Here is a 21,151-nt window from a genome sequence, read left to right as displayed (position 1 = left end):
CCAGGCAGCCAGAACAGTATTTATCCAGATTAAAATAGTGATGCGCAACTGAAACATGCGACACGTTTTGTAGATCCTAATGTGCTGTCAAGTTACTGAAATAATCAAATTTATTTTTTAAATAATTATTGTATATGATATTTTGATTTTCCTCTATTGGCGCCTTCACCTTATAACAATGAGGAAGTATAAAAACACCACACTTCCTAAAGACATTTGAAAAACCTTTAGGGTTCGAGTAAGAGTTTGGCAGTCCATAGGGCCACCAAACCTGCATTGGTGCGGCAGTCGCTGCCGCACCGCGGACGAACTGCCGAATTACAACTTTGACTGTTGGACTGCCATGGCACCGCTGCAATCGGCAGGAATCTGTGATGCGGCGGTCTGGGGAGGCAATTTGCTTGGTGGTGCCGCTATGGCAACGTCAAGCATATTATGACGTTCCCCACCACCACCCTTTTCATGGCAGTGAGCCCGCACTGAAAATGCTAGCTGGTGGGAAAGAAAGGGCCCTACAGAGCCCCCTGGGTCCCCTGAGCCTGGGGGTGTATGCAGGGGGGGCACATGCTGCGTCCCCTTATCTGCATGCACCCCAGTTCCTGCACGGCATGGACTGCAGAATCCATGCCGTGTAGGAACTGTCTTTGGCGCTCCCATTGCAGTGCTTTTTTCATAGGCACCGCTGTGGGACCGCCAAAGATCCGCCAGCCAGACACGAGAAAACTGGTAATCTGGCAGGCGGTCTTCACACGGCTTTGACGGTGTGGAAGCGTGGCAGCCCCGCTCCCACACTTCCAAAGTCGTATTCAGGCCCTTAGTCTGGTCCATAAGTCTCTTTACGGACCTAAGCGTTTATCACCAAATAAACAGTTTATATTGTATTAACAGCAGAAGGGCCTCCGCTCTGCTGCCTTTGGTGTGGTTTTTCCCAAAGTCCCACAGAGTTCTAATGGGGGCTGTGATATTAATGTGGCAGCTCCTAAGCTTTGGAACAGTTTGACATTTTCCTTAAGATTTCAAAGTTCACTTTCAAAATTGTAATCTCCACCCTAGTGTGTTTCCAGCACCAAGAGGACCTCTGGTCAGGGCCACTCGAATTATACAATTTTGGTCTTGCTGCATTTTCTGAATAATTATGGATTTGCCTCAATTGAGACATAATCCATCGTCTGATGAATATTGTGCTGATTTTAACAAAAACCATTGTTTCTAACTGAAACTGATCAAAAGTAAGTAAAAACGCAGCAACGAATGCTGCCGCATACTAGAAAGCTCTTCACTGGCCGCCTTTCTATAGCTTATTGATGTATATGGGGTGATGAAATGCACAGATAATGTGAATCATTAGACCACTAAAGCCCTTTTTCTGAATAGTTTGTCCCTGGGCCCCTCAAGCATGTATTGATTACTCGTTTAACTTAAAAGTAGCAGTCTGTTGTCACTACTAAACCATTAAAGATACAGAAAGTATGCTGTTCCTAATTACGAGACAAGGGAAAACTAGGGGAGCCGGTTTTGCGTGGTCATGAGAAGTAGGAGGACAGAGATGGTCACCACCTGAAACACCTGCGTGGGAAGGAAGAGAAGGACCTTCTTCAAGACCTTAAGTGAAACATGGCAATTTGAAATCACATAATTGACCTGAACCTTCAACATAAGGTTGGGTTCAAGGTAGATGCCTAGATTTGTTACAGCCTTTCCAGGAGCAAGGTGAAGAGTCGAGGAAGGGGGCAATAACGAAGAGGAAAAGTAGTAGGGTCTGACGATTTTGTAGCCACAGAACTTCTTTTTTTTCCCCAGAGTTAAATGTGAGGTATTTTGCTGCAACCAACTGGAGACAACTGTCAGCCATCTGTGGATAGGACCAGAAGGATCATTGATAGCCCTATGTGCAGTGATAATAAACTGAGTTTCATCAGCCTAATTCATTCATCGTACACCGAAAGATTAAATGAGTTACAGAAGAGGGCAGATGTACAAATGAAACAGAGTATGGCTGAGTTAAGAGCCCGGTGGCACCGCTTGATGCAAGGCCCTAGAGTCAGAGAGGAAAGAAGGCAAATATACCGCCTGTGTCACCCGTCAGCTAGAATCTACACTAGTCAAGGGCGGTGTCTTTAATCCCGGCTTCCTCTCCAGCCTGATGCCGTGGAAGACCGTGCTAAATGCCGCTGACAGATCTAAGAAACAAAATATAAAATAAATATAATGTGCATTTATAGAAGTAAAGAATGCTAAAAATGTCATGGGCCTGCAAAAGTGATACTCTGTCAGCATGGACCTGCGAAGTGGCTGAGAAGTTAGGGATAATGCAGGAAAGATTAACCAATATCCAAAAGTAATGCGGACCAGTGTATGTCCAAAGATAAAGTACATTGAGTATCATTGGAGAAGTACTGTTATGTTCAAGGTTTGGGGCATCTAAAGGCAGGATTCTAGGTGTACTGGCTTCTTAATACCAAGCAGGCAAACCGAAAGCATATCCTATCAACTACAATCAGCTTCCAATATGGCATTCCTACATTAGTGCACCACATTATAGCAGCTCAATAGAGTGCATGCAAGGAAACATGGTAAAACTGCATATACAGCTGAACGATTTCATCTGGAAAAATAAAGATCTTTGGATCTGCTGAAAAAAGCGTAGGGTAGGTAAGAACAAATTGGATGGTCTCTTTTCCACTCTCCAGCTAAATTGTTGGGCTAGAACTGAAGAAGATGCATGCTTTATGCAAAACATCTGAATTATGAATTTAGCAAATCATATTCATAGCAAATGACGAAAGAGGATTGAAAGCAACCGTGCTAATTTGTGAACCCCGGATACCACAAGGTCAGGCACAAGATCACAATTTGCATTACAAGAATTCTATCTGATATCTACCAATATTTGGGCATTCTTCACATCTCTGAGCAACAATTCTTTATTAATTCACCATCTCCAATTAATGTATTGAATGGTAAACTGTCAGAGACAATAATAAAGGATGATAAGGTGCTAATAAAGCACTGTTGGAAGAGGCGCTTAGCTACTTTAAAAATTAACACATAAGGATTTTTCTGAAAGCATGCAACCCATAGAACACAAAAACGAATCGTTCGAGGCCTAATAATGATGAATTAGAGAAGGAGTGTCCAATGTAGCTTCAGGGGCGCTGGTTCCATGCCCCGTATTTAGGTAACAATTAACAGTGTAAATGATTTCCTTTCAGATCCATTGTATGAGGGTACCCTATGCTGGCCTCCCTGAAACAAGCAACAAAGATACCAAGCTGTGGTGAAACAAGCATACCGTCTTACACTTGAAAGTGGCCTCCATGAAGAAAAGACCACATCTTTGGTGTACTGATGGGCTGACTTGACAGAACTTTCCCTCACCCTAAGCAAATGTTGGTATTTGACTGGGTAAAAATGCAGTCACTTAGGGAAAACATATTCTATTACACAATGGTTAAACTGTCGTTGCAGGAGTACCCGTTCTACTTACGGGTGGGCATGCATAAGCCTATGTGGTATTTTACTGAGGAGCACCGTCTGTTGGCCTTAGTTCACTGAACCCTAAATTCCGGACGGATATCTCTTATTTGTCTCCTGAGATTGGATACTGATCAGGGTGCAGAAATGCATGCTTGGAGGGAACCTGACCAGGAGCTCAGCATGGATAGTCATTGGATGCATGTTTGGTAAACCAAATAAGACTGTTTCTCCTCACAAGAGTAATGTTGATTCCTGTCTGACTTCACAGCCCACTGTGCTTTCTGGTTCAGTCTCCTAACAGTCAGAAATATTCTCCAGGACAACCACAGCATAATATAATCAACAGTCTTTTTTCACCCCAAAGGAGGAGACACTGAGTCCTCCAACATGGTGCTCTGAATGCTTTTCAAACAACAAAAAAACACACACAAGTAATGCCCATGTTTCAATGACTGAGACAGTCATTTACTTTACCACACCTGGGTCCAAAAGGCCACAAGACGAGCCTATTTCCGATCAGAAATATTCTTGAATTATGCAACTATTTTTAAGTTTGAAGACAATCTGACATACAGAGATCATGCTACTTAGGAAGAAACAATGATACAATTGAGAATAACGTGATACTTGCTAGTGCACTTTACTAGCATCTCATTTGTAAATAATCGATGGACATAATTCTTCTTTCTCTTGAGGGCAATTTTGCAATTAGATCTGGGGAAAAAATAAATATATATCTCTATATTTTTAGTTTCATATAGCGCAAATTCAACCAGAAGGTATCAGATTTATTTTGTAAGGCACGGAGAGATTAAGTGATTTGCCCAGAATTACGGAATGTTGAGCGTCCCTGCTGAGACTCCAACCCGGTTCCCAAGCTTCGAGGTCGCACAATCTAGCCGTTAGGCCACATCCTCTCTTAGGTAGACTGCATCACTGCTGCTTCAGTTGTTTCAGCTTACGTAGAAGCTTGAGCAGATGTAAGATTAGATTTAGTTTAGAACTGTAGTCAGGCATGTATTGGTTTAAATTTAGGTGTCAGGGTTTAGACTACAACCCGTTTAGATATTTTGGATTAGGTTTACGTCTGTGTTCGAGACTCAATCTAATCCTAGTGTTCACTCTAACCATAGCTCTTAGTTATTTCTAGGACTGTCCTACCATAACCTTGAGCCTGGTCATAACCCTCCTACTTCGATCTTGAAATCTAATTTAAATTAACTTCTGTAACTTTTGTGTTCTGCAAGTTGCACTTGAAATGACAGAATACCAGCGAACATATGCTGCTTGCTTGAGTTATGGTGCTCACGGCTACACTTGTCTCCATGAGGGGCTGATGCACTGAACACAGTGATACGCTAAATCAAGGTGTCAGTCCAATTCATACCAGAAGTCAAGACTGAATCTGATCATTATTGTATCATATTGCAGCATTTATATAGCGCTATGAGGAGTTCTGAAGCACTTGCCCACATGGGTAGCACACTACACTGTGTAGCGCGTATGTGGTTGGAACGATGCTGACTTTATTTTGATCCTAAGTGGGAAGTGTTTCCATGTCAAGCTGATGGCCACCAAGGTACAGTTTTATTATGTTATGGGATGTAGCGCTTAGCAGTGTGATGGACGGTGAAGTGTGAGAGAAAAACAAGCAGTTTTATGGTTTTCAGTATGTTGGCAGCTTTGAACAGCTCTTTGGTCCCTTTTGTGGTATTTCTTATGATATCGTTTGCTTAACTGGTTACTGCACTGGGTTGTTCAATCCGAGATTTTGTGTAAAGTGATAATAGAATGCACCAGAGCCTACAATCCCTGTGGACAAGTGGACTTTTTCCTGCATCATCACCAAGGTTTCATGTGGAGAGGTAGGGTAAGTAATAAAGCCACAATACAAGTAAGGAGGCGCCAAAACCTTCATAGTATGGTGGTGGTGGCTGGATGGACAGAGCCACACCACCAGAAGTTAAGCCACTGGGAAGGTATCGAAAGGGAATCTATACCTTGTCATCCTATGACATAACACAGAAGGGAGCATGTCATTAGTAAATTGGCTGGAACCAACTAGGCTTGCTGCGAAGAACGTCACACGCATATCACGAAATTCTTATGCCAAAGATATCAAATATATATATATATATATATATATATATATATATATATATATATATATCTATATATATATATATATCTCTCTCTCTATATATATATATATATCTCTCTCTCTCTCTCTCTATCTCTCTCTATCTCTCTCTCTCTCTCTATATATATATATATATATATATATATATATATATATATCCCCTAGTGACATCAAAAACCACGAAACTGAAAGCTGAGTGGTTTGTAAGTGTAATCAGACACTTACCAAGGCCAGTCGGTTTATGTGATTCTGTGTCGACAACATTTACTACACAGTTATGAATTAACTCCATTTGCTATACAATTTGTAAATTTCACACAAAAAAATGTTTTAGATTAAGCAGATGAAAACTAAACTTTCAGTACATGTGCTGTGAAACATTATTTTTTTGCCACATAATTTAGCTAATCTTGCCACATAATGCTGCACACTCCTAATAGACCCAACATTGGTATAGCTCTGCTGAGTGGATTGGGGCAGTTGTTACGATGATGAAATCCATATTTCAAAGGCAACAGTGAAACCCATATTCCACATATCGCAGTTCCGTGTGAAACATGGGTTTTTATACCACAATACGTTCTGCAATAAATGCACCTAAACAGGTGAACAAATATATGTGTGCTTATGTGTGTATGTATTTATTTTTATTTATGTATTTTGTTTGCACAAAAATAGTTGGCGATAGGAGAGTAATTATATAAATAAACACCAACACAAGTTCCCTAAAAAGTATACCTTTCAGCAGCACAGATTTGATAAAAGTGATTAAATGTTGCGGTATTACTATTAATATTTAACTTACTTTTGCATTATTGTACCCCACCAAATGCTGCCATACTGCTGAGTGACAGAGGAAAGAGAGAGAGAGTGGCAGAGTGGAGTAGACTGCCTGTGCTAAAATATTTTTATTGAGTGAACTAAAACTGTTTATTTTTATCTTGACAAAATTCACTCATTCCTGCCACTTATTCATACTGGCAAGTTCAGGCCCATAAAAATGTCAAACTCCTGACACGAAATTTCCTAGTAAAGGTAGAAACCTAACTGCACTTCATAAGGTGTCGGGGAAGAAGCCTTTATAAAATGTATGCCGTGCATCGCATGATAAAATTTACCACCAGCATGGCGTCACCGGCAGATGTATGTTTATACCTGAGGTGGACAAATACTTGCACCATTCCTTCACACACAAGTTGGATCCTGCTATGAAATACCTTTTCAGAAATGTGTTTTGATACCACAGATGTTTTCCTCATGCACAGTCCTTTCTTCTGCTTGAACATGTATTTAAAAAGTCTGTTGTGCTCACCTTGCTCTTGAGTGTGGGGACAGCGGGAAGCTGGGCGATGCTGACCGATAAGGTGTTCCTTCCTTCAGGACATCTAGAGACCCATCTGGTTGGATTCCCGTCTCGTTAAAATCTGGAGACCGGTCTGCTGTCTCAACATTCACCATAACGTCCATAGGCTGGTGCACCTGGTCATTCCCCGGCTCAGCATTTACAGACTGGTCTTCTCCACCACCGACAATGACCATATCTGGTGATGGGTCTTCTACAGAGAGCTGCTCTGGGCATTGGTTTTCAATGTCTTCTTCTGCAGGAAAAAGAATTACAGGAAAACATTTAAAAAAAATGGTTTTGTGTGCCTACCAGTATGTAATGCTTACATAAGCTGTGCTTCACGGCAGGGCCAAAATACACCTCCTACTTAGGTCATCAAATGTACCTGTCGTTGCTGAAGCACAAAGCAAATGACAGGACTGCAAAAGACAAACCACCTGAAGAGCCGGCTTAGTTTCTACAAATAACATCCACTTATCAAGCAAGTGCATAGACGTTAGTACGACACCCACCATCGGAAAGGTTACCAAGTGCAAGTTTACTGAGAACATATGTAGCAATAATTGCTGAAATAAAACAAGTATTGGAAAGGCAACAGATCTGACCTTGGCAAGGGTAATTTTTCTGCACACTAGCAACATGCTTTTAAAAGTTTAACAGAAATAAAACGTAACAATGCCTAGACTGGTGTCCATATGTTTGCAAAATGAATAAATGAAAAATAACTAATCAGAAAAGTAAATTTAAAAAACATGAAATCAGAAATTGGCCCAATTGGCCTACCAGTCATGGAACATAAGTGGGCTGCTTTATAGGCTGATGAGAATATGTGCACAAGCAAAACACCGTCATTCACTGTGGAAAACAAATAATGTGTGGGCGTCTGAAACGATTGACATATGCTGTATAATGCAGAAGGTGGGAGTAAAAAGTCAATGACACTTGAACACAATTAATTGAAAAAGGGCTGACCAATAGCTATATGGAGTAGTTTCTTACCTGTAACTCCAGTTCTGTAGTAGGGGTATCTCTGTTATAGTCATAATCTATGAATAATCCCCGCCCATGTGCGGGGACCCCGGAGCAATCAAAAATATCTCTTATGCTGTCCCGCATTTGCAAACCTGCAAAGACACTTAAGAGACAGACAAAATAATACAGCCTAATTACAACAAGGCTGCACTGGCCAGCACTTCCTCTTAAGTGAACACAAAAAGCCAAAATAAAGTTGAAATGTCATTTTTATACACATCTGACATCCTCCTTTATTATCACACACTCCCTTCACCAAAAATCCCTTTAAACAATAGAGAGGAAGGGGTGGACAGACAAGCCCTATAGGCTGTCATTATGTGTCTGCTAAAGGGATACCGTGCCTTTAAGAAACTCTCCAGAGACCCCCGGTATCCCAGGATGCACAGCCAAAGCAAGTTACTTTCAGTTCTTTTTGAAGGTGTATAACAACAGGCCTGATACTGTCAGTTTACTCCACCGGGGAGGAGGGAGGGTCGCTTATGACTATAACAGAGATACCCCTACTACAGAACTGGAGTTACAGGTAAGAAACTACTCCTTCTGTAGTAGGGGATCTCTGTGTATAGTCATAATCTATGAATAGAATGGCAAGCCCATCCCAACCAACAAACAGCGGTGGAGTAAAAAACCAAACACCAACAAATTACTGTGCAAACAAAATTCCTCAGCGAAGCCTGTCCAACCTGCGCATCTGCCCCAGCATCAGAATCCAGGCAGTAATGCTTTGTAAACGTATGGACCGACTTCCAGGTGGCAGCCTTACAAATGTCAGCAATTGGAACATTCCTAAGCAAAGCTGTAGTCGCTGCTTTGCCTCTAGTCGAATGTGCCGTAGGCTCACCCCCTAACGTCTTATTAGCTTTCTGATAACAAAGCTGAATACAGGACACAATCCATCCGGAGAGGGACCGTGTTGAGGTAGCTAGACCAGTTCTTACCGAACCATAATTCACAAACAGTGGATCCGACCTGCGGATGCCTTTTGTCTCATCGAGATAGAAGGTCAACACCCTACGCACAGCAAGCGAACGCAGAGACCTCTCCGCCGGAGAGCAGGGATGCTGAAAAAACGTAGGCAAAGTTATCATTTGATTCACATGGAAATCAAATATCACTTTAGGTAAAAACTTAGGATGAGTACGCATTACCACTTTAGAAGCATGGAATACAGTATACGGCTCTTGACAACACAGAGCCGGAATCTCACTTACTCTCCTGGCTGATGTAATCGCCACAAGGAAAACAGCCTTCCAGGACAAATACTGCAAGGAGGCCTTATGAATAGGCTCAAAAGACATCCTCATTAATCTGGACAACACCACATTCAACTCACATGGTGGAGAAGGTCGTCTAACAGGGGGGAACACCTTACGCAAACCTTCCAAAAAATCTGCAACCACAGGCAGTTGGAAAAATGAGGTTTGGGAAGGGCCCTTTCTATACGCAATCAAAGCTGCGAGGCGAACCCTGATAGACTGAAACTTAAGCCCAGAATGAGCCAACTGCAGCAGATAAGGCAGAATAACATCTTCTTTACAGGATGTAGGGTCAACGTCCTTCGCCCTGCACCATAAGCAGAATCTCTTCCACTTATAGGCATAAGAAGTCCTCGTAGACTGTCTCTTTGCCTCTTTCAGTATATCCATACAGTCCCGAGGCAGATTCAAGTGTCCATATTGCACTAACTCAGGAGCCAGGCTGCCAAACTCCAGGACGAGAGATTGGGGGAACCATCTGTCATCCGAACCTCGTGAGAAGGTCCGGCCGACCTGGCAGGCGCCTGTGTGGAATAACAGACCGGTGAAGAAGGTCGGTGAACTACCAGTGCCTCGACCCCTCCAGAGCCAACAGGATCATCCTGGCTCTGGATCGCGACAGCTCGATCAGCCCCGCCGATATCAGGGGAAAGGGTGGAAAAGGCGTAGAGAAAGCCGTTAGACCAGCTGATCCAGAGAGCTTTCCCCAGCGTCCCTGGTCGGAAGTACCTGGACGCGAAGTCGCAGCCTCTGCTGTCTTCTGCCCGAGCGAACAGATCGACATCCGGAGCGCCCCACTCTGCGAAGACGTCTATCAGCACGTCGCCGTTTAGCACCCACTCGGGATTCTCCTGAACGAGCCTGCTGAACGCAACGGCTTGGGCATTCTGCACTACCAGCAAAAGGGTAGCCGTGATCGGTAGGTGCCTGGTCACCAGCCAATACCAGATGGCCTGCGCCTCCCGAGACAGCATGCGTGAACGGGAGCCCCCCTGCTTGTAGATGCAATACATGGAGGTAGAATTGTCCGTCTGAACGAGCAGGGAGTCTGCCTTGAAGGAGGGATGGAACGCCTTCAGGGCCAAGGGAACTGCTCTGAGTTTCCCAAAAAATTGATGTGGTAAGTCATCTCCGTCTACGACCATACCCCCTGTGAAGAGGGCCCGACTGGGGAGATCGTCCCCCGAACACCACCACTGCAGCGACTGAAGAGCCTGCAGAGACAGCCGAATCTCGTCGCCACAAGCCCCTCCGATGGAGCGGTCACAAGGGCCTGAGCCTACCGAAGGAGTGACAATCGTCTTTCCTCCGAAGGAGACACGCTTGCCGACAGCGTAGAGATGGAGGCCGCGACGTACTATATGCACTGGAACGGCGCCGGGACCGACTTGGACATGGTGACGTGCCACCCCAGCTTGGTCAAGAGAACGCACGTCTGGAGGGAGTGCGCTTGCGCTTCTGAGAAGGAGTGTGCCCTGACCAACCAATCGTCAGAGACGAGATCTGCCCCACCGTGGGGGGGGGGGGGGGGGAGGGTACTAATACAAGAACTCGAGCCCTACGAAGGATCGAAGAGCGTCTCCCCTCCGAAGGGCACACAGCCGTCGAGTCACGACAGACCTCGTGAGGTCGGTGCGGAGGCCCAAACGAAGTAAGAGAGAGAGAGCGAGACAGAGAGAGACAGAGAGAGAGTCCAAGTGAAATGCAGGCGAGCTACCTGAAAGTAGCTGCCTTGATCAACCAGCCGTTCAGAAACGGATAGACAAAGCCACTGTGACTCTCATATGCGCAGCCACCACGGCCTAGCGTACGGAACATTCCGAGGTGTCGGCTGCAGGCCGAAAGGAGGCACAACGCAATGATAATGGCCGTCGCCCACTGTGAAAAACGGGAACTCGCGATATTTTCCCCGCTGCATAGTCAGTCACCCTGAGGAGGTTGAGGGGAAACCTAATGCCGAGACCTCCACCGGAATGTACTACTCTTTGATCCCACGAGTCGGCATGTCGCCCGCCGAACATGGGTCCAAACTCGGTCATGTCTCCCTTGCACACTAGAAGGAACAGTGAGTACCACCCCTTCCCAGTCCATCCCAGAGGAGCCGAGTCTATCTTCCTTTACTGGAAGATGGAGGTGGCCTCCTTCTACAACTCGCGCACAGAGCGCGATTGAGGTGGAGGCGCTGGAGGGAAACCGGAAGAGCCGCACGGCAGTCAGCCCCAGAATGACTCAATGGCGGACCGAGACCGCAGAAACAAAATCTGGGAGGCATAACGCCGCTGGAGAGGACGGACGGCCTTAAGCCGTTCTCCCTGCCCCTCCCAACCGTCAAAGCCACAGCCTTGGCCTTCATGCGGGCCACCTCGCTATCCGCATGGGAGCACAAGAGTTGCGGCAGAGAAGGAGAGTAGAAACACACTGCTGCGCCGCAGGCTGCAGAGATTCCGTCGAAGACAAGGATGTCGCCGTAGAACAAACCCACGGCAAAGCCCGGGATGCGCCTGAAGCGAAATATCTGCTGCAGAGCCTAAGAATATATATATATATATAGCCGCAACCATCACGCCCTGTAGACTATCCCTGTCTCTGGGCAGGAGATCCACACGTCGGTGAAGGAACGCACACAGGGATCACCACAACGGTCCAGCCAGAGGTTCGTAAGAACAGGAGAGCACCTCTCCCTATTCACGTAAGAGGCACCCCTGGCATGCCTGACCCGGGAACTTCCATAACGGTGACGACGGACCTTATGGAAGACAGCGGATTCCATGGGACTGACGCCCCCACACGAGACCTCGTGCTAGGGACATCAAGATTCCACGGAGGGGGGGGGGGGGGGGGGGTTGGGGGGGTTCGCCGGCCGAGGCGCCACAGGCCCCCCGGTGAGTGGGAGATGAGCCGGAGAGAATTCTGCGGCATCCCCGTTGTATCACCCGTGGGGGCGTGCAGAAGGCGACCAAGATGGTGAGCCGGTACGCAGACACTGCTAAGCGAGGGGACCAAAGTCCCGCGCTTCCGAGCGGACCACGTGTAAGTAGCCCCAGACTCCGAAGGGTCCCTCGGCGCCAGCTCAGCGTCGAGAGTCGACGCTGCCGGGAAAACGAAGTCCCCGCCTATGATGATAGGCCCACAACAGAGCGAGGTCCAGAACGGGACCGAGACATCGAGCGCCAGTAATGACCCCTCGACGTCACCCATGACATCACCATTACTGCAACGTCATCAGCACTGCGACGGCACCACCACAGCGGTGTCGAACCTCCTTCTGCCCCTTGACGTCGAGCATCCCCGCCCCTCGACGGCGATCGACGTCAAGCATCACTGCGCCGCGACGCCAAGCAGCACCTCAACGTCAAGCATCGTCTCGACGTCAAGCAATACATCGACGTCCAGCCATGCACCGACGTCAAGCCTTGGACCAACGTCAAGCATCGCACCGACGGCAGACATCGCACCGACATCGACATCAAGCATCAACGTCAAGCGGCGACAGCCAGCGTCGACGCCAAGCGTCGATGTCAAGCATCGACGCCAAGCATCGGCGTCGACGCCAAGCATCGGCGTCGACGCCAAGCATCGGCGTCGAGGCCAAGCATCGGCGCCGAGGCCAAGCTGCGGCGCCGACGTCAAGCTGCGGCGCCGACGTCAAGCTGCGGCGCCGACGTCAAGCATCGACGTCGTGACTCTCGACGTCATGACTCTCGACGCCATGACTCTCGACGTCATGGCTCTCGACGTCATGGCTCTCGACGTCATGGCTCTCGACGTCATGGCTCTCGACGTCATGGCTCTCGACGTCATGGCTCTCGACGTCATGGCTCTCGACGTCATGGCTCTCGACGTCATGGCTCTCGACGTCATGGCTCTCGACGTCATGGCTCTCGACGTCATGGCTCTCGACGTCATGGCTCTCGACGTCATGGCTCTCGACGTCATGGCTCTCGACGTCATGGCTAAGCAGCCTCCTTGACGCGGGCCTTTTCTTGGGTCGACGGAGAGCATTGGCGTCATACCTGCTCTCGACGTCGCCGTCCTCAATGCTGACCGGAAAACGCGTCACACTGCAGGCGCGTTCCCACTGGGGAAAGCCCCCGAGGCCACAGCCTGGGACGTGGTAGAGGACCTACCCTCTCCTTACCCAGGGGCTGAAGAAGAAGCCTAAACAGGTGTCAAAGACATAAGACACAGGCAAGCACAGAAGACAAACTCTGTGAGCTTCAGCCTTGGCCTTTATGTCCTACCGCAGTCAAAGCACTTGTCAGAGTCTATAGAGGCAAGCAAACTGCAGAAATTCTGCCAAAAAACCACAGCAGAATGTAGAGAAAGGCCAAAGACGTCGAATGAAACTTCAAATCCAGAAAAAAAATCACTCAAAATGAATAAAAGCTCAAAAAATGAAGTGCTAATGCTCCAGGGTCCTGCTAGCAGGAGCCGGAAAAAAGAACTGAAAGTAACTTGCTTTGGCTGTGCATCCTGGGATACCGGGGGTCTCTGGAGAGCTTCTTAAAGGCACGGTATCCCTTTAGCAGACACATAATGACAGCCTATAGGGCTTGTCTGTCCACCCCTTCCTCTCTATTGTTTAAAGGGATTTTTGGTGAAGGGAGTGTGTGATAATAAAGGAGGATGTCAGATGTGTATAAAAATGACATTTCAACTTTATTTTGGCTTTTTGTGTTCACTTCAGAGGAAGTGCTGGCCAGTGCAGCCTTGTTGTAATTAGGCTGTATTATTTTGTCTGTCTCTTAAGTGTCTTTGCAGGTTTGCAAATGCAGGACAGCTTAAGAGATATTTTTGATTGCTCCGGGGTCCCCGCACATGGGCGGGGATTATTCATAGATTATGACTATACACAGAGATCCCCTACTACAGAAATGGGTTTATATTTGTGTATGTATTTTGATGTTGATTTTTTTTTTTAGTGGGGGAGGGGGGCGGCTGGCGAGACACCGGAAACTGTCTCTAATCCAGACCTAAAAAGAAAGTAGAATTGATAAGCTGTTCACACACAGTGCTAAGATACATTTCACAATCTCTCATTTTTTGTGATATCTGATGCCTTTTAATTTTTAAATTGTTTTAAATTATGTCCCGGCACACATTAAAAATCATCAAGCCAAATCAGACTTGCGTATAAGCATGAATACATCAACAGTAAGAATAGTTATTTAATAAATTTCTTGTTGCGCTCCAGCCAACACGTGTTTCGTCGCTCGGGACAAGTAACCCGCGACTTCCTCAGGGCTTCCAATATGGTGTAGATAACTGTGCGCCTTCTGACTGGAAATGATTCCAAACCAACCTAAGTATGGCTAGCAAGAGCATAAGACTTCCTGTGGAATCCAAAGTTATTTTCGCATGTACACGAGTAGAAGTGAGCTTGTGCCGCAAAGAGGGTTTCTGAATTCGAACGACCCCCAGTCGGCTAGTCGAATACGGAAGGACCGGGAGTCGGATTTGGGCTCCTTTTGCTGTAATTCACAGCATACATATTATAGAGGTAAACCTACCTTAGAGGGTTCAAAGTGTGACAGGATTTTCACACTTACATAATGAACATTTTTCACATTAAAATTAGTTTGTCATACCCTTCTGACAGCAGGGTAGATGGAAAACCCTTACATAGAAAAGAACAGTATCATATTAATGTATACTTAATCAATCAAGGTATACCCACTTCTGTTCTTATTACTTGAGAGAGCTTAGCATCTCCGAAATGTATTGCTAGTTACTGAGAAAGCCTCAAATTCCACCTACCTCTGAAAGGAACGCATGTTCACCAGTGAATGTAGAATAAGCCCGCCCCATTTACTGTTGAAGTTGAATTTTAAACCATACAAAGTTATCCCTAAATAGGGATATTTGTTTTCCAACATCGGTCACTCCACTTTCCACACAACACTTCTAGGGTACTTGCCAAATTTTACATTTGTTATTTAGAAAAAATAAATTTAAATAGTATTCATTATCTTTTCTTGGATCAGACTGCTGACAATATTCTGCATTTGCGAAAACTCAATCCTTTACTTTCCTCAAGGAGTCTCACAGGGACATTGTCTTCTCCCTATAATCCCAAACATCAGACACAAACACCACTAGTTAACAACAGTAGTAGGGAGCCAACAAGACATTGTAAATTTGGGAAAGATGGAAGGATTTCGAGATTTCACTTTTACCCAAATCCTTTTTATTAAGAATGACCACACATACAAAACGTACTGTCCTAGGCAGCTATTTTTGACACATTCTAAAATAAATACAGGAGGGAACTTTTGTAATTTAAAACTTGTTACATGTTTAGGAGGGGACGTGTTGGATTTTCTTCTACACATTATCTTTCTGCCCCTTTTAGGTTTGGGCGATCGAGCATCAGTGCATGGCTTTTTTAGTTTCATCCCTTGCTTAAGAACGCCTAGGCGAGAAGAGAACCAGTAGTCTAAACCTGCTTCTGCCTCTTGGATAATGTAGTGTAACCTATAAACAGTAGTCAAATGATTGAATAGTTTTCAGTTCTGTTCCTGACTGGGGCAGTTATCTTTTTTTTGGACAAGGGTGTTTTGAGAAATTTCCATTAATGTGCCAGTGTTTATTTTGCCGCCAAAAGGTAATGGGCTGCTAATCGGGATATTGCTAGTAGTATTAGTAGTCCTAGAAGACTACTAATGGGTCTAGTGGTAGTTGCATCTTGATGAGGTCCATGCTTAGTGACATGACTTCCTTCAAGACAATAAGGTTCAAGGCGCAGGACCATTAGAAATATATTCCCAGGGTGGCCACTTTCACTCCAGCAGTTTAGTGATAGGAATGATGCAAATGCAATAAGATGATGGCCGGAGCTCTGAAACTTTAAAGATACTCACCCTCCAGTCACTATTACAAGTTTCAGGTACAGGGAGGACCTGGCCTGACAGTTCGGGTTGGACTGTTCCCGTGGAGCAGGGTCAAGACTGATTTGCATATGACTGGGTCCAAACTGGGATGGCGACGTGAGCTAAATGACGATGATGGATTCAACCCAGATCTGTGCCTGGGGAGAGTTGTTGAAAAGTTTCAGCACTCTGTCCATCATCCTGTTGTTGAAGGGTGATGCCCCGAAACCGGCCCAGGATACTTGTTTCTGGTCCAGGGAGGACCTGGCAGTTCGGGCTAGATTGTTCCCATGAGGCACAGGGTCAAGACTGATATGCATATGGCTGGGTCCAAACTGGGATGGAGTGGTGAGCAAAAGAACGTTGGATTAAACCCAGATCAGTGACTGGTTGGAAAGTTTCAGCACTCCGTCCATCATCTTTTTGTGTTTGATAGCGATAGGAATGGACAGATTATTCCCTATAAAGCAAGTGTAAACCACCAATTCATAACCTTTTTAATGTATTTTCTATAAACTGGATGAATGTTTAAGACCTTAATGCTAGTCTTTAGTCATATGTGAAAGCACCTAATATTATAATGCATCCGAACTGGTAGAATCAAATGGTAGTGCTCTGCAGTTATTCAACCTAATAAGGTACTGACAAAGTAACTTGCTAAGTATTGTTTAAAATGAGTTAAGTCAAAAGGTGATTCAAAAAGAATCTCAAGTATCACAAAAACTGTTTATAAAATGCTGCATCACCAGGTGATAATTACAATTATATACACATGTAGAGCTCTTCCCATCTGGAGGGGACCGGCCTGGCATTTTGGACTCGACAGTCCCCAAAGAAGCAGGACACAGATTGATTTGCATATAGCTGTATCTGTTTAAAATGGCACAGTGGGCAAAATAAGATGGAGTAGAATGTGGCCTGAGTAATTACCAGTGGCAGAGATTAATTCACCCATCACCTTTTTATTTCCCTCAGGGTGATACTCAAAGTGTGATCGTTATGCCCAGAAGGGAGTTCCTTGCTCACTGTACCAGTAATTAACTATACCTCAGTGATGAAACCTAAGTAGCCCAAACTGGTATGGGGTTTCTTGAGTTCCCATATGAAAGAGACCATGCATGGAAACGCGGCCAGCACTGCTCCAATTGGAGCAAGATCAAAACTGATTTGCATATGGCTTGTCTCTCTCTAGAGTTGTTTACAAGGCAAAAAAAAAATGGATTAGAATGCCGCTTGACTAGATACCAGGGCGTGAAATTAATTCAAGCATTCCACCAATCACCTTTTTCCCCACTTATCCATTTGAGCGCCAAACAAATAGATTTTGGTGACAGTAGAAGTGGGCTGTCCCTAGGGGACTGGAAATAAGAAGGGCGATAAGGAACACAGTTTAGAAAGACATACCTTGAAATTGCCTGACATGAGACTGTTTTCCAGCTTATTACGTCCGCGCAAGCCAGAAGGGTTGTCAGGGAGTGTTTAGCAAAGTTGGAAATGTGCAAGCATGGTCAGTATTCATGTTGCCTTAACTTTTCCGCACATATCTAATGGTATGCTCCACTGAAGTAAATTTTAAACACTGCCATGAATTACTACCAGCCTTCTACAAGGTAACAGGTCCTGAGCTGCAGGCATGCTGGGAAATGTAGTTCTGGAGACAGTGAGCCCTTTAGTAACTTTGGAGTAGGACATTCCGGATAACAGACCAGCCCCAGCTAAAGAAATAATCCTCTTGTGGCACAAAAAAGCATGTGTTGGTCAATGGGACCATTCTTTATTAAGCTCTCCCTGCCCTTTCTCCGAACCTACACTGCATGTTTCAAATGGTATTTCGTGATTGGCTTGGACACATCCGACCCGCAAGTCTCTCTACTCGGAGAGCGTGTACATATTGCACTCTCATTCCCTGGTGGTCCTCTGCTGTAGACGTCACAGCCTGGGATCCTACTAATAAAGTTTACAAAGGTTGCTGAGTTGAATAGTTATTTCCCCTATTAAAAGGAAGAAAGATAGCTGCTATCACGTACTCACGTTACTGGACCAGGCACAGCACATTTTCCTGACCCCTGCTAAATTAATAGCGAGCAATTTAATACTGAGAGAAAGTGACTGTGGAAGGATGCAGGAGCGAAGCACTGGAGTAGAATGAAAAAGAGGAGTAGGGTAGAAAGAGAAAGAAAACTCACTGCAGTGTGGCTTTGCAAGACAGCTCGTGGGATCTGAGACTGAAGAGAAGTGGATCATATGATGAGAAAACATATGCCAGAGCCAAGAAATGGAGGCACCATCTGTATTTATTGTTTCTGCTGAACCATCTGCTATGAAGTGTAAAATTAACCATTCATTTCACAGTGGAGTTTTATAGGCAAACTAAAAAAAAATCCACTTGTTTTTGTTTTAGGCAGAGATTTGAGAGTCTGCAATAAAAGATGACCGAAAAAACGTGGCTTCAAAAGAAATTTACGGATGACGTCTAATGCCACAAACCCATGAATGCAGCAACTACAACAACAACACTGGCAGGTAATTTGTAATTTCTTTACAAACAGAAATCTTTCAAATGTTTTTGCTAAAAAATAAGTGGTAGTGAACTGTTGTGCTTGCATAATATGTGGTGAAGTAGCTTGAGAGGGCAGAACTTTATGAGAGTAAAAAGGAAGTGGACTGAGAGATGCTGAAATTTAGAAGCAATAATGAAGGACATAGCACGTGACCGGGTCTACAGTGAGGAAAAGACTTGTAGATGCACGGCCGCCGGGCACTCTTCATGGACCACCATGGACATCAGTAGGTACAGATGAGAGATTAGGAGCCTACAATTGCATGGTGGGGGATCCTTAATGTTGCCAAGAGATGCAAACAGCAAACCCGCATGGTCACGGATGTCTTACATCTATAATCCTAAAGATAGGTTCCTATGTCCTAAAGAGGGGACAAAGAAATCTGGCACATTTCCTCAGTATGAGTAAGGACGTATTCTGCAGCAGTCACTTCTTCAGAGCCGAAACTATAAATTTCATCAACAAATTAAAGATTTATTTAATCCATCCAAGCGTAGACTAAACACGGCACACCTTAATGTACACAAGAGCTGAATATATTTACATTTATATTTGAATTTCCTTGTAATATACCATTTTACTATACTTAAAAACAAATTAAAATAAGGCCTTGTAGAGCATTATAAAATATAGAGGTGAAAAAAGCCAACATTGCTAACAGCTTTACACGTGTCATCAATTAATTTATTTACCCAACACTGCCATACCTAAGGGGTGTACAAAGAGGCAAAAAGATAAGGTAATGTAACAGACAACAGGCGGCCATTGCATTTAAAATGTGTATATAATATGCCATGCTAGGTAAAATAATGTGGGCCAATATTACGCTAATTGGAGCAACTGCACTCATAAAGGCACATACTCACATCTGTCACTACAGTGCAAACACTCAGCTTACCGGCTCACAGAGTGCATGTACCAATGACTTCACACAGGAAATCAATGTTTTCAATAGTCAAAATGTGCAGATTTTAACAATCTAAACGATTACACCAGCAGATTGACCTTACAAATCATATCAAGCAGTTCCATAAGTATATATCCCTTGTGTTAGGAAACGCGTCGGCTTTTCCACTTGTCAAAACGCCACAAAGGGCATTGAAGATCTCTGGAGAGGGTTCAAAAACTAAAATATACCCCACTGAGCAGTACTTATCCCTTATGGTAGCAGCCCCATACAACTATCACAAATAATAGATACTTATGGAACTGCTTGATATGATTTGTAAGATCAATCTGCTGGTGTAATTGTTTAGATTGTTAAAATCTGCATATTTTTGATGGTTATATTGTCGTTTTTGACACATATTGTTTTCAATTTTTGGTTGCACTGTCTATGTACCACAGTTAGTGTGTATTTGATGTGTATTTGTCTCAGACTTGAATAACAATGTTCCTTAAAATGTGTAAATATGTTGAAAAAAAATGGTGATTAATACACTGAAAGCGTATGAACCCAAAGTCTCATGCTTTTGTCCGCGTAAATAAAGAGCGGCTCAAAAAATCGACAGCAAGGTTTTTCCCTTTTTTTTCTCTATATTGTATGAATTCGTCCTACCTGGCTCGTATTTGGATGAAAACCCCTCCCTTTTTCCCAAATACATGACAAAACAGCATAACATAAACCATGTGTGCAATATGCTAATTATTATCATTTTTGAGGGAGGCGCTCAATATATAATTCGCCACTGGTTCATCCGCACTTTCCCTTGAAAAGGCATTTTATGATTTACCTAGGTCTTTGGACCCTCTAAGGTCCAGCCTGACAAAATTTGTGCAATTCTGTGCAGGGGAAAGAAGTTAAGGGGAGGGTCAAAAAACAAAGCGTTTTCACACCAATAGGACATTTTGCTTCCCGCTACAGCAACAAATATTGAACTGGGTTAAGGCAAACCTGGCATGAAAGTAGAACTTTACTCAGAAAGCTTACTTTTGTTTTTTTGTTGAAAATCCAGAACAGTTTTTGAGATGATAGTGTTCAACATAGTTGCAGGGAGGGCTTGAAAGGGTTGCAACTTTTTTTTTATACCATGAGAGTTGAAAATTAATATTTTGGATTGCCTAAAACTTAAGCATCATTTGACGAAAATGCAAGAAATTTGGAAGAGGCTTGGCTTCCTCTTGCAATTCGTGCAGATCCATTATGTTTGGGGGTAGTTAGGAGAGGGGCAAACAAAGTAACTTTAGCACCTTGTGATGAATCTGCAGAAAGTCTGACATAAGTATAGAAAAAAATTGTTTTCTATTGGCATGACAGAGGTTGTGCCAATCCATCGGAGGGGGTAGGTGGTCAATTTAAAGGGGCATATCATCTTTATTTGCTATAGACTGTAGCACTGTTTTATGAATTTGCATGAAAAGAGTCAGGTGATTTGCAAGATACACATAGTGCAGGCCCTTCACGGTTGTGCTGTTCTGTATGATCTAGTGGGCGGAAGAAAAACGCTAATGACAATAAAAGACAATGG

At 44.5% G+C, this 21,151-nt stretch overlaps 1 protein-coding gene across 3 annotated transcripts in view; it reads right to left on the bottom strand.

Annotated features, from left to right (window-relative positions):
• RAD18 (RAD18 E3 ubiquitin protein ligase) overlaps positions 1 to 21,151 on the bottom strand; it is a 588,315-nt gene that overhangs the window by 162,649 nt on the left and 404,515 nt on the right. For all 3 annotated transcript variants that reach the window (XM_085624487.1, XM_085624486.1, XM_085624485.1), the window contains exon 11: positions 6,930 to 7,215. In XM_085624487.1, the coding sequence (XP_085480613.1) occupies positions 6,930 to 7,215 (286 nt within the window). The remainder of the gene's footprint in view (positions 1 to 6,929; positions 7,216 to 21,151) is intronic.

Source organism: Triturus cristatus, chromosome 9, assembly GCF_964204655.1.
Source record: "Triturus cristatus chromosome 9, aTriCri1.1, whole genome shotgun sequence".
NCBI classification, from domain to species: domain Eukaryota; kingdom Metazoa; phylum Chordata; class Amphibia; order Caudata; family Salamandridae; genus Triturus; species Triturus cristatus.
The sequence above is the reverse complement of the archived record's forward strand: the minus strand, read 5'-3'. Positions and strand labels throughout refer to the sequence as shown.